At 46.6% G+C, this 15,016-nt stretch overlaps 1 protein-coding gene across 1 annotated transcript in view; it reads left to right on the top strand.

The window, feature by feature from the left end:
• Positions 1-1,273: 1,273 nt before the first annotated feature.
• The window catches only part of HTRA1 (HtrA serine peptidase 1), a 31,636-nt gene continuing 17,893 nt past the window's right edge, over positions 1,274-15,016 (top strand). Inside the window, exon 1 of the mRNA XM_039553896.1 lies at positions 1,274-1,774. Within this exon, the coding sequence (XP_039409830.1) occupies positions 1,312-1,774 (463 nt within the window). The 5' untranslated portion in view covers positions 1,274-1,311. The remainder of the gene's footprint in view (positions 1,775-15,016) is intronic.

Genomic DNA, 15,016 nt, shown 5'->3' with positions numbered 1-15,016 from the left:
TTTACCTGGGAACACTGGAATATACATGGTTCCCCACCTTCAGGTACTAACCAAGCAGTTTAGTAAGTTTTGACACAGTTTGGTAAGTTTTTATGATGTTCCCTGGAACAATTTGAATTCTGGTGCTTGGGATGCTGCTTCTACCTGCTGAAGTGGCTCGTTGTTAAACTTTTCCTAGGAGAAAAGACTTCGAATTATTTTGTATTAATGTAGCTGCTGCCAAGTTCATCTCCTTGGTTGCAGCTCATCTAACAGTTAACAGCATTTCCTCTTGCCTAATGGGTTGTAAAGTTCATTAGCTGCTTGGTTATCGGTGCCTGATAAAGGTACACTTAAATAATTATAGATGGGGAGTCAGTTCAAAAGTTTAATCGGCTTGTAATTAAAAAAAAAAAAAATTGGCTTTGCTCGGTTTCCAGCTCTTTTAAACCGTTCCCTCCCTCCCATCTTTGGCAGGGATGCCCTGTCCCTCGGAGGGCGCTTGGTAGTAATTAAACGTCCTTTCAGAGCACCTTGTGTGTGCCCAAAGAGCAGATGGCAGAGAGGCCGCTGTCCATAGGTTCTGGCCGTTGCCCAGCTGCCGGATAAATGGGATCAGCCTGCTTGTGGGATGATGGAAAACGACTTTTGATTTTTTTTTTTTTCCCGATTATTATTTCGGTAGATTAAACTTCTGCTGATTGCCGGTATCCGCCTCGCCCTGCGGCTCTGAGCACCCCGGGTGAAGCGGGGCCGAGCAGAAGGGTCGGGAGCATCCTTCCTGCCATCCCTCCGAGCCGGTAATGTCACGGCTCGCCGTGTGCGGGAATACCGGGCATTCCCGGTGGGGATGCCTGATGTTTGCATACATTTACATAGAATGGGCGTATCGCTTCACTCCTTCTACCGTGGGACCGGCTGGCTCCATCCATCCCCTTATCAGCTGGAAACGTTATCGGCGCTCACTCTGGGTTGCTTTCCCGTAATTCCTGAGGTGGGGAAGCGTTCCCCCCCCTCCCTTGTTTGCAGGAGCGCGTTATCAGCCTTTCCCCCGATCATAATCGCCTGTCGCGATTTCGGCGCTTTCACCGCCAAGTTTCCCCGCAGCGCCGGACCAAGGCCGTGTAACCACACGAGCCAAGGCGGCGGGGAGAGGCTGTCGCTGTCCCGGGGGGGGTGTCACGGTCCCGGGGGGCGGTGTGGGGGTGTCCCAGCCGGCTGGAGGGGGGGCCGTGCCCGCGGTCCCGCCCCGCCCCGCCGCGTCTCGGCTTAAAGCGGCCGCCCGGCCCCCGGCGCGCTCACCGCGCTCGCCGCCCCGGAGCCGCCGCCGCGATGCCGCTGCGGGGCTGGACGCTGCTGCTGGCGGCCCTGCTGCCCTCCGTGCTGCCGCCGCTGCTGGCCGCGCCGCCGCCCGCCTGCCCCGAGCGCTGCGATCGGTCGCGCTGCCCGGCGCTGCCCGCAGCCTGCCCCGGCGGGCCCGTGCTGGACGCCTGCGGCTGCTGCCGCGTGTGCGGCGCGGAGGAGGGCGAGGCGTGCGGGGGCGCGGGGGGCGGCGGGCCGCCCTGCGGAGAGGGGCTGCAGTGCGTGGTGCCGCCCGGCGCCGGCGTCCCCGCCTCGGCCACGGTGCGCAAGCGGGCGGCCGCGGGGCGCTGCCAGTGCACCAGCACCGAGCCCGTGTGCGGCAGCGATGCGGTGACCTACGCCAGCCCCTGCCAGCTGCGGGCCGCCAGCCGCCGCGCAGAGCGCCTCCGGCAGCCGCCCATCATCGCCATCCAGCGCGGAGCCTGCGGGCAGGGTGAGGATGCGCGGGGGGATGTGCCGGGGTGCGGGGGTAGCGCGGAGGTTCAGCCCCGTGGTCCTCAGCCCGGGGTCCCGGGCCGTGCTGCCACCGCCTCGAGGGGAGGAGGGACCGCGGAGAGAGAGGAGCCGGAGACGAGGCTTGGCCGCGGCTCAACTTGGGCGCTCCAGCTCGGCGAGAAACTGGAGCAGGAATGTGGTTTGGCCGCGGGTGTCAAGTGCCGGGGGGAAAAAAAAACCCTACCCCCGATTTAAACTTATCTCCCACCCCCGAGAGGTGATGTCGGACTCGAAACTGGGGGAAATTGGTGCAAACCCCCAGAGGCGGGTACGGATGCGGACCCGGGGCCGGCTGTGCGGCTCCAGCAAAGTTCGGAGAAATAACTCGAGCGCGCTCCCGTCCCGGCGCTTTGTCACAGGGAAATGCCCTGGGGAATAAAGCCAGGAATGCGGGAGCCGTTCAGATGTGATGGAGCAAAGGGGTGGGCAGAGCAGGCTGCTGCCTGCCTTGACCCGGCTTAGCAGATGCGCTCTGATTATTTAATAAAAGACTTGCTGGAAAGGAAGAAGCCTGTAACAGCGTGTTAAGCTCAGTCCAGAGTTTTGTGTTTGTTTTTGTTGAGTTTTTTTTTGAGGATGGAGATGGCCGCCGATAAGTAACAACGCGTCGCATTTTTCCTTCAGCGTTCTTTAGCTGTCAGTGTGGTCAAATCGAATGTAATGTGAGTCCTCAGAGCTGCAGGACGGATGCTATTATTTGTAAACGGTATAAAAAGGCATTGCTGGGTTACGAAACGGTGGCTCAGCAGCTGGAGCGACTGGGCTGAGCAGCCCGGCGAAGTGTTTGGTCTTGTAGGAGCGGTGAGTGCAGGATGTGACACACGGCGGGGCAAAACCGCGCTGGGATAAGCAGGGGATGATCGTCACAAGATGCAGCCCCTAATACAGGCTGGATTAAACCTCTAAGCCAAGGCTGTGTATCCTTTCCAAGCCATTCAGCACCATTAGGGGGTAATGCGTAAAAATTAGCATGAATTCAGTCTTTTTTTCTGACGTGGTAGTCACCTTTAAGTAAATCAGCGCTGTTTCAACGAGGATTGATTCTTTTGGTATAGGCTGTATCATTTGTGGACTTACTTCCTTTTAAAACACACATTTTTCTACACTTAGCCGTCATCTCTCCAGCAGAAAAACATTCCGATGTACAGTGGCTGTGCGTTCAGATTGGGTGAAATCCCAATCCTGTGTTACAGAACAAGCTCCCAGCTTTGGTGTCAACACAATCAAATTTTTGTACCCCTGGTTGTCCCCTCGGTGTCAAAGCTGTGTTGTGCTCCCTGGGACATTGCTGGCATTTGCTGACACTAGAGACAATTGAACCTTTCACGCCACAGTTTCCTGATGCCCAGTGTAAGACAATGCCTTGTGATTTTTATTCTCAATTCATGAAACCAATATTGTCTTCTCAGCCTTTTCTGCTGAACGCTTGCAGAATTGGGGCTGTGTTTGAGCTGGGAGCAGTACGTGCCTCTGGTGGGGGGTACAGAGAATGCACAGGCTGCACAGAGACCCTGTCTGGGAAAGCTCTGCTGCTGTAGATCCATCAGGAGTAATTCCAGACAATCATTTTGCCCTGTTGCACCTCTGGAACAAAAAGAAAGTGCTGGAGAAGCCAACCAGTAGCACATGTTTATCCCTAGATAAGAGCAAACATTGCTACCAGCAGAGCTTTTTTTTCATATGTAAAGAACCTGAAATAAAAAGGGTTGGAGAGTAAAGTGCCTGAATCGATGTTTTGAAAGAAGCATTGCCTAATATTTGTCTCCTTAGAGTAGTTAATTTTTAATTTTACTTTGAGTTCATCCTTGGGAGTGCTTTTTCTATCTGGGGATTGAGCTGTCTTTGGCAATTTTTTTCATAGTAACACACTCATATAAATAATTTGGTCAATACAACGCAATGGTCCAGGGAAATGAAGGGATGAGGATGTAGAGAAAGTGTTTGGAAAGCACTTTTTGTTGTTGTTTTTAAGCTTTACACTGTTTCAGTAGCTGGTCAAGTACAATATTGTGTATATTGCTTAAAATAAAGTAAAACTTCCTGTCATGTTCGACTTTCATTTATTACAGTCCATTCCTGGTGCTCTTTTTTGCCCTTCAGTGTTTCCCAGGGAATCTATTCAAATACCAGCTGCAGTAGAGGCAGGAGCAGGTTGCTCTGGCTCTGTGTGCATAAGGGGGATATTTTCCTATGCAAAATGAGCCTTAAAAAACACAAACTCTTCCCAGCAGTGTCCAGCTGGGCTGTGGCCACGGGCAGCATAACCAGTGGTACCCGTCCTGTTGTGGCCCTTTCTGCACCAGTCTGGACAGGGCTCCTGAGCTGTCACTGAAGAAATCCTCCCTTTCCCCCAGAGCATGAGAGATGTTGCTGCAGGATGTTCAGGCCTGCAGAGCCCGTGCTGGTGCAGCTCAGTGTGTGTTGATAGCACTGAAAATGCAAAGGCACAGAGAGAAGGTGAAACTGTGAGCATCCCACACCCAGGAGTGAGGTCAGTGCCACGAGACCTCAGTATTCAGTGGTGAGGCTCAGCGTGCTGGCAGGATGTTTTCTTTTTCTTCTGCAAATATGTTTTTGGTGGCCTTAAATCCCTCCTGCTGACCAAGGGAAGAAGGCTCAACACACAACTTAAACCAGGCTTTCTTCCCTTTCTCGTTTTTCCCACAAGTGCTGGCAGGCGTTTTGGGACAGTGTGCCCTTCTCTCCTCGTTGTGCTCTTCACACTGTAAAGTGTAAACTAACCTGGATTTGTCCTTTCCTCATTAACCTGAGGAAGAAGAACATTCCTTGTGGTTGTTCTCCATTTCTAACTATGTTCTGCCTGGTTTTGAGCTCGTTTTATATGTTTTCGTATTTTTATTAGGTTTACTACGTCTGATGTGGTATCCCAGTGACCTCAGCAGTCCTCAGCTTGCCGGCATCTGTCACAGGTGGCTCACACTTCTGTTCCAGGAGTGCTCACAGCATGATGTCATATCTGGGGTTTGATGGGAGCTCTTATGGTTTAGATTAAGCAGGTCCTTGCAGCTTGGTTGCTTGGGGGGAAGGCAGAGGTGAGGGGTAACTCTCAGTCTAGAAAGCTGTGTATCACTGAGATACAGACTTTGCTACTTCATCACCAAATTTCACAGTTCTAGACACAGGGAAGGGGAAGGAAAAAAGTCACTCAAACTCAAGTTTCTTGCAAAGTGGCTGACTGTATTTTGAAATGCACCAGGCTAAACTGCATCCAAGTGTCTCTGTGTAATTATCTGGCAGGAGAAAAGGACCTCTGTGGTCAATAACCCATTGGCCATTACCCGAGCCCTTCAAAAACAGCGTTAAGAGCTCAGTGCAGCAGAGGATGGGAAGGAGATGGACCTGCCTGCATTCCTGTGCCCGTGGTGCTGATAGTGCTAATGGGCTGGCAGTGCTGAGCCTGGCAGGAATGGATAATCAGGGCAGGGAGAGAAACTCAGCCGGGAAGTCTGTAGAGGCTGGGAACTCGGCCAGATATTTATCAAGAGGGAAGTTGATACGGTTGTTATGAACAAGGCTTTCAGCTGTTTCCCCAAAGATAATAACAGGCACACGGTGGTGTTTTTATTATTATTATTTGTGTGCTGAAGAAGTGTTGGGAGACCTTGGCAGGTTACTTGGCACGTGCCAAGTCAATTAAAAATGACCCAGGAGGACCAGGTTTTTAGGGTCTGGGGGCACAAATAAGCATTCCAGTGCTGTTAAATTTCATCTCTCTCCCTCAGTTGCTGTTTGGGTGGTCTGAACATGATTCTCTTTTGACTTTTCCTCGGTCTATTTTGCAGCAGCAGAAGAAGGGAGGCAGGGAGGGAGAGAAGAGGCGGCTGAAGGCAATGGAAATAAATAGCAACATCTTTCCAGAAGAGAACCAATCCCCAAGTGTGGGATTAAAACGCTTTTCCAAAGCCAAGTATTCAGCTCAGAGAGGAGGCAACTGTGAGAAGTGGTTTGTCTGAAGAAGCTCACCTTTTCCCCTCTCCACATCTATATTTCCTTCCCGGGGAGCAGGCAGTAATTTTGCAGTCTCCAGACTTCAAACAGTCAAGTCAGTAAATACAGATTTGGAACAAGGAATGATTCAATCCTTTCATCTTCTGGGCTTTGAAATTTAAAGGTACCTGTGGACTGGGCAGGAATACTTGAGGCCATGAGTAAGCAGCAGGAGTGTTGTTAAGCAGAGTTTGGATGTGAGGGAGGCAGCATATCCCAAGCAGATTTAAGGCTCTGCTGTCCAAGAAATAGGAGAAGCTGGAAAATATTTTTCAAATGTGAATTTACGTGTGCTTGGAGTAAGAGAAAGCAAAGCTAGAAATAGAAACTGGGGTTCTGTGGAACTTAACTTGTGTTGTAAATACAGCCATTCCTCACTCCCAGAAGCTGCTGGATAGGATCTCTGGCTGGGCTTGGCAGAGTCCCACTGCCTTTGTAACTGGGCCCAGGTGGATATCTGACATTATTTTTGAGGCTGTGTTCAGGATGTAGAAAAAAATATTTTATTTTGCCTTCTGGATGCAGGTCATTGTGATTGGTTGTCCTGTTTCAAAGAGAAGAATGTAGCTAAAAAATAAGCCTCCACTCCTGTATATTACAGGGATATAAAATAATTGATCTCATCCTAACTGATGTTGACCTCATATCTGTAGGTAACAGGAGAGTTATAGGATCTCAAGCTTGTGGGACAGGACACAGGTGACAAGTTATTTTAAAGTTTAGTGAACTGAGAAGATCTTTACTGCCATATTTTACCCCTTGGAGATGAATTACGCAGCCAGGCAGAGCAGCTCTTGAATTTCTGGGTTAATGTCAGGTACCCAGATAAAGTGAAGCACAAGGCTGGAGGTCAGCTGTGTTGTGCTATTTGTTACAAGTGCTCTGCCAGGAGCTTGATTCTGGAGGAAAAAAGTGGGAAAACAAAGCAAATGTGTGTGTCACGTGTGAGCAGATGGATTTTCCTCTGCCTTTCCTGCACAGCAGCCCTGCAGGCTGGCACCAGGATAGTACCCAGCCCTGTTGGTGCCAGCAGTGGTGTGGCAGTGCCATTAAAACCCTGTGCGGTGTTGGTTAACCAAACCTCATTCTTGTCTCTGTCATTTTTTCCCATCAGGGCTTCTCAGTTTTTCCATTGCCTCGCTCTTGTAAAGCCTTTTTTTGGTGAGACATGGGAGAGGGATGTAAAGTGAATAGTTCTACATCCCCTCTTGCAGAACTGCTGCTAGAAATCCCAGTGAGACAGAGCTATGTGGTTAAAATGTTTCTGGTAGTGCTTGGATTTGCACATATTTTTGTCACCAGACAACTGATGGATGAAATAACACTTATTAAATGTGGTAGCCATGCACAGAAGTTACCCAGTGGTCTAAAATTTGATCTATTTTCAGAGAGTAACATTAGGAGGAGCTCACAATATTTTTCCAGAGGCTGCTGTCATTGTACCATTTCACAGATAGTGGATCTAGGGCAGGGAAAGATGAAGAGCTTCGCTCAAGGTCAGCCAGCAGCAGAGCTGAGAGCAAACTGAGCTTTCATGAGTCCCTACTCAGTTTTCTGTCCCTTGCCAGCACTGCTGCTCCATTTTCCATTACTTTTCTTTTCCATTACTCTTATTTCTCAAACTTGCAGGCTGCAGTTTTGGCTTTGCCCTGCAAACAGCATCAATGATCTGTCGATCTGCGTCCGCAGAAAAGTCCTCTTGGAGGAGGGAAGAAGTGGGTGGACCAAGCACTAGGAAGGAAGAGAAACCCAAACAAGTCTCTCCTCTCCCACCATCCCACCCCCAAAATAAACACAACCCCCCAGGAATCTCATACTTCAACATTTGTGGTGGTAAAGGGATGATTCACTCCTTTTTCCAGGACAGCACAGGCACTGTTTGGAATGTCTGCCCTTTCTCTATCTCTGGGTAGACCTTGACCTATGAAGGTAAAGCTTGGCCTTGTTTGCTTTTGTATTCAGACACGAAAAGTGGGCAAGCAGAAGCCACTTATAAATACAAAAAATACTTGGATGGCCCATAAAATAAAGCAGAATGGGTGGGTGGATAAAAATATCGCTATTTAAATAGCTACTATTGTTAGGGGAGCAGTGAATATAATAATGAGAATTCTAAATATCTTTTAAAAATGCATAATTGAGAGAGTGAAATAGAAACCTGCTCTCCTTTAAACCTTTCATGAGGAACTACAGGAGCAGCAGGGTGCTGTGTGACAGTGGCTGCCTCACCAGTGGCACTGCCACCTCCTTCCTGCACCTCTCCGAGTAGGGTGGTAGAAGGAACATCCACATTACTCCAGATTCAATTCCCAGCCACTCACTGATTTCTGAAGTCTACACTAAAACAAATCTGGGTGGTCTTGGAGTGATTCTTGAGACAGATGTAGAAAATACTGCCAAAGGCTGACAGATTTTTCAGGCTATTGAGGCTTTTGTAACATAGTTGTGCTGGGTTTATGTATTGTACAATTACAACACCCCAGAGTAGCAGTGGTGTTTGTTTTATTACTGTTCTGAGGGCTGTCTGTATTTTTTCCTATAGATTTGATCCTTATTTGTATCAGCTCCATGTCACTCTTAAGTCCTGCCACAGCAAAGCAGTGAAATCAATGCCTCCTCCAGCTGCCGAAAAGCAGCATCCTAGGAAGCTTTTTATAGGCTTTCCCCTTAAGAGGTTTTTTTTTAGGTTAGAGAGAAGTTTAAGAAGCATGGAAACAAGAACTTGTTTTTATTCCCTGGTGTCTTCATACCAGGGTTCCTGGAAGTTGAAGCTGAGTCTCTCTTAAGCAGGGATTTCTTCTGAAGATGCAGTGCAAAAGTTTCTCACATACTTAAAATGAGATCTTAATGGGTTTATAATTTTAAGAGGAATTCTCAAGATCGGACAGCTGCTGGTTACATGTGGGTTATGGGAATTACCACGTCGTTGGTACTTAATGGCAGTTTTGAGGTTATTTTTCTGGTTCTCTGCCTGTAGTGAGTTGGAGCAGGGAGGTAAAGCAGGGTGATGACCCGACTTGGAAGTGATACAGACTGAGCAGGGCTGGAAAAAAGGAGAGGAGAAATTATTCCTGACTCATCTGTTGTATTTTCAACCTTCTTTAGAGAATACGTCTGCTTTAACCTGTTGGCTGAAATATTCTGTTCCTCTGTCTGCAGGAAATGGGGCAGACTCTTTTCCATAACTACCTGAGTTACATTTCTTAGTGTTTCCGGCTCAGGCAGGGCTGCTGTTAATGACATTTTCGAGCTCAGCACTCTTTGCCCCTGTCCTGAATTGCTCTTCACCTTTATTCTGTGTGTCTGAGCATCTCCCTGCACGCTGCCTCCTCTGCTTGTGCCACGCCTGGTGCCTGTGCAGGGCACTGCCAGCACTGCTGGCACAGCCACCAGAGCCCTGTGCCTTTGTCAGAGGGCTCCTGGCTCCCAATTAATTTGTCATCTCGCTGAGCCCCCGCTCAGCACTGTATTAATACGGCAATGCTGCTGCGGGAACGGCGTGTTCCTGCTCCCAGGGTTCCTGCTCCTCCTTCCCGGGGCTCCAGGCCTGCCTGTTTATGCACAAGCTGGGTTTCCTCCCACCTCAGCGCTGCTGTTTACAGAAGGAATTGCAGTTTCCTGTTGTTTTAGATGGAGCTGTCGCTCCTTTCTGGATTCCTGCCCTCCCTGCTGACACCCAGTTGCTTTTGAGCCTCATCTGCTCGAAAGTCTGGTGGCTTTTGTTCCTTGCTGCTCTGTGAGTCTGTTTTGCAGGGGCAGCCAGTGCACTTGGTTTATAAAGGAATTTCTGGCATTCCTGAGAGTTTTTTATATACATATTTTCTCCCTGTGAGGTTCTGCAAGGGTTGCTAAAGCCCATGACTGTTCCAATCAGATAAAATAGGGGTTATGCCCATTTTAGAGATAAATCTAGGACACTAAAGCACAAATTGCTTTTCACAAGTTACAGGGAGACTGAGTAACACGCCTTGGACCAAGATGCACCCATCCAGGGCGTTCCTCCTTTGCAGAACCTTCCAACCCTGTGATCTATAGTAATTCAGCAGCTGAGCTGTAACAAAGATATTCTGTATCCGATTAACTTCCCACTTATTCTGCCTTGTAGGTAAGTGGTAGGAAAAGTTCCTGTTTGGCTAAAAATATAAGTGTAAATATGAAAGTATATAGGAACTTCCTAGAGGCAAGATATGGGCATGTTACATGAAGAATTTGCCCACTGACCATTTTCAGTGGCAAGAAGATCCTGTACTGCCTTGGTACTGGAAGCCAAAGAGGTCTGATTCCCACTAAGAAAGAAGCTGGGCTGAAGACATTGGACCAAAGTTCTCTGAAGGCTTTGCTTTGCAATTTCATTATCTTCAAATACTTTTTGTTCTTGTTTTCTCATTTTATAAACACACAAGATCTATTTATGTGTATTTCTCCCCATATAGCCTGATAATTCATACTATCACAGAGTGGTTTGGGTTGGAAGGAACCTTAAAGACCATCTCATTCCAACCCCTGCCATGGGCAGGGACACCTTCCACTGTCCCAGGCTGCTCCAAGCCCTGTCCAACCTGTTCTTGGACACTTCCAGGGATGGGACATCAGCTGTTGGTAACCTTCTTGTGTTGCCAATATCTGCTTTTACTTACTCCAGCTGGATTCTCAATACCTTTCCCTTTTAAGCTCTGCTCAGGGCAAGCATTAATTTGTGTCCAGTAGTGTACCAGTAGAATATCCATTAAGATGTGAAACTTTTCCACCTTTCTTTTGTTACTCAAACGTGCTTTTGTTACTCGAGCAACCACATATTGGTCTGAAAACTGTCCTGGGTTACCATTAATTTGAGAGCTGTTCTGTTCTATGAACTTTGTGTAGATTCCCTGTTTTGTTTAGCTTGGCAGCTCCTTTTGTTTTGTTTAAAGTTGGTGATTAAAATGAATGGGTTTATGCTTTCGGATTAGCAGGGAAAATACAAAGTCCTTGTTGAAGACTGCCAAGAAAGAATTGATCACGTAAATATTATGATGATGAAAATGGACTTTAGTTTCCCTTTGCACGTGTGCATTTATGCCAAATAGCAATTTTACTTAAAATCCTCACTTTAATCTTGCAGTGGTTCTTGCTGCAGGAAATAGTTTAAGTGAAGACCAGATTTGTGCAGTTTACTGTTTGGAGAGGTCTCAAGCATTTTATTCTACCATTATTTAGGACTACGAAAATATTTCTGCTTTTAAGGATGTCACAGTAATACAGACCTTCCAGAAATCTGTGAAGTGTCTTGAGTTCCTCCATGGATTATATAGGGGGAAAAATAACTGATGCAATAGCATGTCTATTAACAAGGTGCTGTGGTTTAGACCTCTCAAAATTCCCTCCCATGACCTAAGAGTTGCTCTTGAGCAAATTGCCTGTGACACGTAGAATGTTGTTTCTTATTTTCTTAGTGTTTTCATTGTGTAACACCCTTTTTTTGGTGAATTACACCATCTATCCTTGAATAGGAAGTGGAATATTTAGGCTTGCAGTTTTCTGTAATTTAAAAAAAGAACGTGTGGCAGCAGATTCCCACACTTTTCCCCTTGTCTCTCTCCAGCAGGGCTTGCTGATCCCCCTGTTTTCAGCGTGAGCTGAGCACCTTTGCTGGAGTTTTTTGTCTCCATAGTCAAGAGGTTTGAACGTTTTCATATGGCATGAATGGAAGTTTGTACAAACACCAGCGGCTGGAGTTTTATTTGGGAGGGTGGAAGTTCTCCAAGCAAAACTTGGTTTGTGGTTTGTGTCAGTAGTCACCGGTTCTGGCAGCCCAGAGGTTTCTGAGTGCTGGAGCTCTTTTGGTTTCATTCTGCAGAGCATCCCAAACCCAAGCTGTGCTTTCAAACCCTTGTGTGTGTCTAAACATATTGTTGAGCAAGTGGTGAGTGCCAGAGGAAATAATCACCTATTTTCAGCAGCCTGGGTAGTTTAATACCTTTAGTTACCCCATAAACTGCAGCCCTTCAGTGAGGGTGTAAGGGAGAGGCTTGCTGGGGTGTACCTTTTTCCCTGTCACTGGGTCTAAAAGTCCCATTGGATGGGATAACTGTGTTGGTCCTAACTTCAGTCAGTGGGAAGGTCCTGATGAAGGAGAGCAGAACCCCCTTTTTTGAAAAGGGGAAAACAGGTGAAAATGGGATGGGGAAAAGCATCATGTCTGACTGAGATGTGCCTAAAGCTTTGTTTGAAGACCTGCTCTCTTCCCTACACCAAGAGAAGTCCAGAGCAGCAGACACAGCTCTCCCAGCTGAAGGGGAGAGGTTACTTTGGTGAGATTTCTATCTCCACAGCATCTCTTCAGTTTAGCTCAAAATAACCACCAAAAGCAGCATGTGTGAGCTGTGAGCATCATTGCATCCATGCCACTTTGAGTAATGACCTAACCAGAACCCAGATCTTAATTTGCTTTTTGGCTCCTCTTTATGAAACCAAATTACTTCAGTTGTTTACAGCTGGGTGTGCTTTTTCTCATGGCTTGGTACTCTGTCTTGCTCTCCTAGCAGTCTGTTTACTGATTATTAGCCCTGTTAATGCCAGTTGGCAGAGATTTGCCCTTTCATTTCAGGGCTGGCAGCCAGCACACCTTTGAAGTCCTTGAAGAATTAGTTGCCTTGGGAATTCTTCATGCTATAACCTATTTGGATTTTTCTTTTTTTTGGTCATTAACTGAATTCACAACAATCATCTTTATAATGTCATTAATAAAGGTTTCTTAGCCGTGCTCGTGGGCATTTAGGGCATTGTGCAATAGTTCAATAAAAACGTTACAAAACACAATAATCACAGCATATAAATAGAAAGACAAGCAGTCTGGGAAGATCTGAACGTCAGAGCCTGAAGGTATTTAGGAGCTAGAGCTTTATTCAAGCCCAACTCTCAATGATTTAAAACCAAACCAAAACAACACCACCCCCACAAAAAAAAAAATCCCTCCAAACCAAAAACCAAAACATATTTTCTGCTAAGCCCCTGAGCTGTTGGTACAGCTGGAAAATAAATGTTTAAGAGAGAAGAGGAAAGTGTACCTGGTGAAGTTCTCAGTTTCACTGCTGTCTTCTACAGTGGCTGGTGATGGCTGGAAACTGCCCTGGGGTGGTTGAGGAATGAGCATCTTCTCATATTAAATTTGTAATATTGATGGGTTTATGGCCATTTAGGCTTCCACGGAGTAGTTTGTGCCTAGGTTCAAACCTTATATAAAATTCCACACAGGTGGTTTCTTGTAGGAAAGATCAGTGAACCTCTCAACCCCCAGTGTGTGGCTCAGTAATCCCAAAGAACAATTAGCTGTGGGGAGCATTAAGTATGTGAATAATATGCAAATGATAAGCATGCTTATTTTGGTCTCGTTTTTTACCCCCGCCCCCATTACTCTTTATCTCAATGACAGAAGAAATTTTCAATATATTGATATTTCTACTACAGCCTTCAGGTTTTATGTCGATGGTAAAGACCAGCTCACAGGAATTATTTTCGTTAACATTCATCAATGAATTCACCAGAATTAGTGCTTTGACTGTTGTTTATTTGCTTTTAAAAGGTATGTTTTCCATTTAAATGGGCAATGGTTCAAGAGCTGTTGCAAAACTGTGTTACACAATGCAGAAATTCCTAATACATAAGCAATAGGCAGGCGTGGCCAGCTGCTGTGAGCTTTTTGGGTCAGTATGCCATGAATTAGTATTTATTATCTAACTTTTCCAAAGTAGGAAATTCTGAAGCTTTTTTTTTCACTCCACAGTTTAGTTTGGGACTGCATGAGGAGGTGGATTACGTACAAAATACTGTTGCCTCTGAAATCTTGGCTTTTGTAGGCTCCAGTTCCAAGGGAAGGCAGCTCTGAGGTGAAGTATTAGCAGTCTCACCATGTACAGCCTGGGCATCCTTTTTCTTCTTCAATGGCTAAAAGCAAAAAAGATTGAAGGCATAAAAAAAGGCTGTGCTTTTCCTGTGCAGTTTCCTCATCCGTGGAGCTGTCTTTTTTTTTTCCCCAAGGGCAGGATGTGACCTTTGAATGTCTACAGCATTGCAGTGCAGATGAAATCATTTTACAAGCAGTGATCACAAAGCATATCGATGGATGCAGCAGTGCCCTGTGGCATTTTAGCCCAGCACCACGTTAATCCCATCTGATAATCTGTCCAAGCACCTATTTCATGCAAGTGGATAATTCCAAACTGCATTTCTTATTGTAGCAGTTTTCCAAAACTATCCCCGTTATAATCGTCAGCTTTACAACAGTGGTATGACTTGTTTGATACCGAATATTTCTAGTAAGGAATAGAAATCCTTCAGTAAATTGATATTTCTCAATCAGCAAGCCCTTATGCCCCTGTGGGGTGAAAGCCCAAGGGCAACAGCTCATGTGTAAATCAGAAAGCACTGAATTACTCTTGAGGAAGACAGTAGGTGAGGACAAGAGTCTCCTGATCAATGTTGCTGCTTCATAAAGCAGATAAACATTTCCGGAACCGCACAGCGGATTTCGTGGTTACTGCTGTGGCTGCTGCTTGTGACTGGCTGCATTTAAACGTCCTTGAGATGTTTCACAGGGTGTAAATAAGAAAAAAACCTGTTCTTGAGTGACAGATAATGTTTGGGTGGAGCATGCACCCCTCTCCTGAGGGCAACTGTGCTGGCTGGCATTGGGAAGTCACCTGGAACATGTTTGCCCCTGAATCAAACTTGTCTGGCTAGTGTTAAAAGCAGAGGCATTTTGTTCCCAAAATATTATTGCCTCCAGTGTGTACTTAAAAGTTTGCATGGTTTTCCACTTTGGTTTTTCCAATAGCAGAGGGCATTCAGGGTTTCAGTATTGGGATGGTTTTCTGGGATAGTCCTTGGTCTCCTGTGATTCTGCAAATAAACTGTCCTCTTACGCTGTCAAAGGCACTTACAGCATCCAAAGCTGCTTATTGCTTTAATCTCTGCACAGATTTAGAAGCCAAATGGCAGAGATGGATGGGAGCAGCACAACACATTAATACTCCTGAAAGTCTGTTGCAGGCTTGGCTTGTGCCTGTATAACATGAGATGGATGCACCAAATAAAAAGGGTGTTTCTTGCCTCTAAAGGAACACAAAATAGCTCTTTGGGATGTTCCCAATTTGCATAGTTGCTCCCAGTTTTATAAAGGAGTGTTTTGGCCCTG

Source organism: Corvus cornix, chromosome 6 (genome assembly GCF_000738735.6).
Source record: "Corvus cornix cornix isolate S_Up_H32 chromosome 6, ASM73873v5, whole genome shotgun sequence".
Classification (NCBI taxonomy): Eukaryota; Metazoa; Chordata; class Aves; order Passeriformes; family Corvidae; genus Corvus; species Corvus cornix.
The sequence above is the reverse complement of the archived record's forward strand: the minus strand, read 5'-3'. Positions and strand labels throughout refer to the sequence as shown.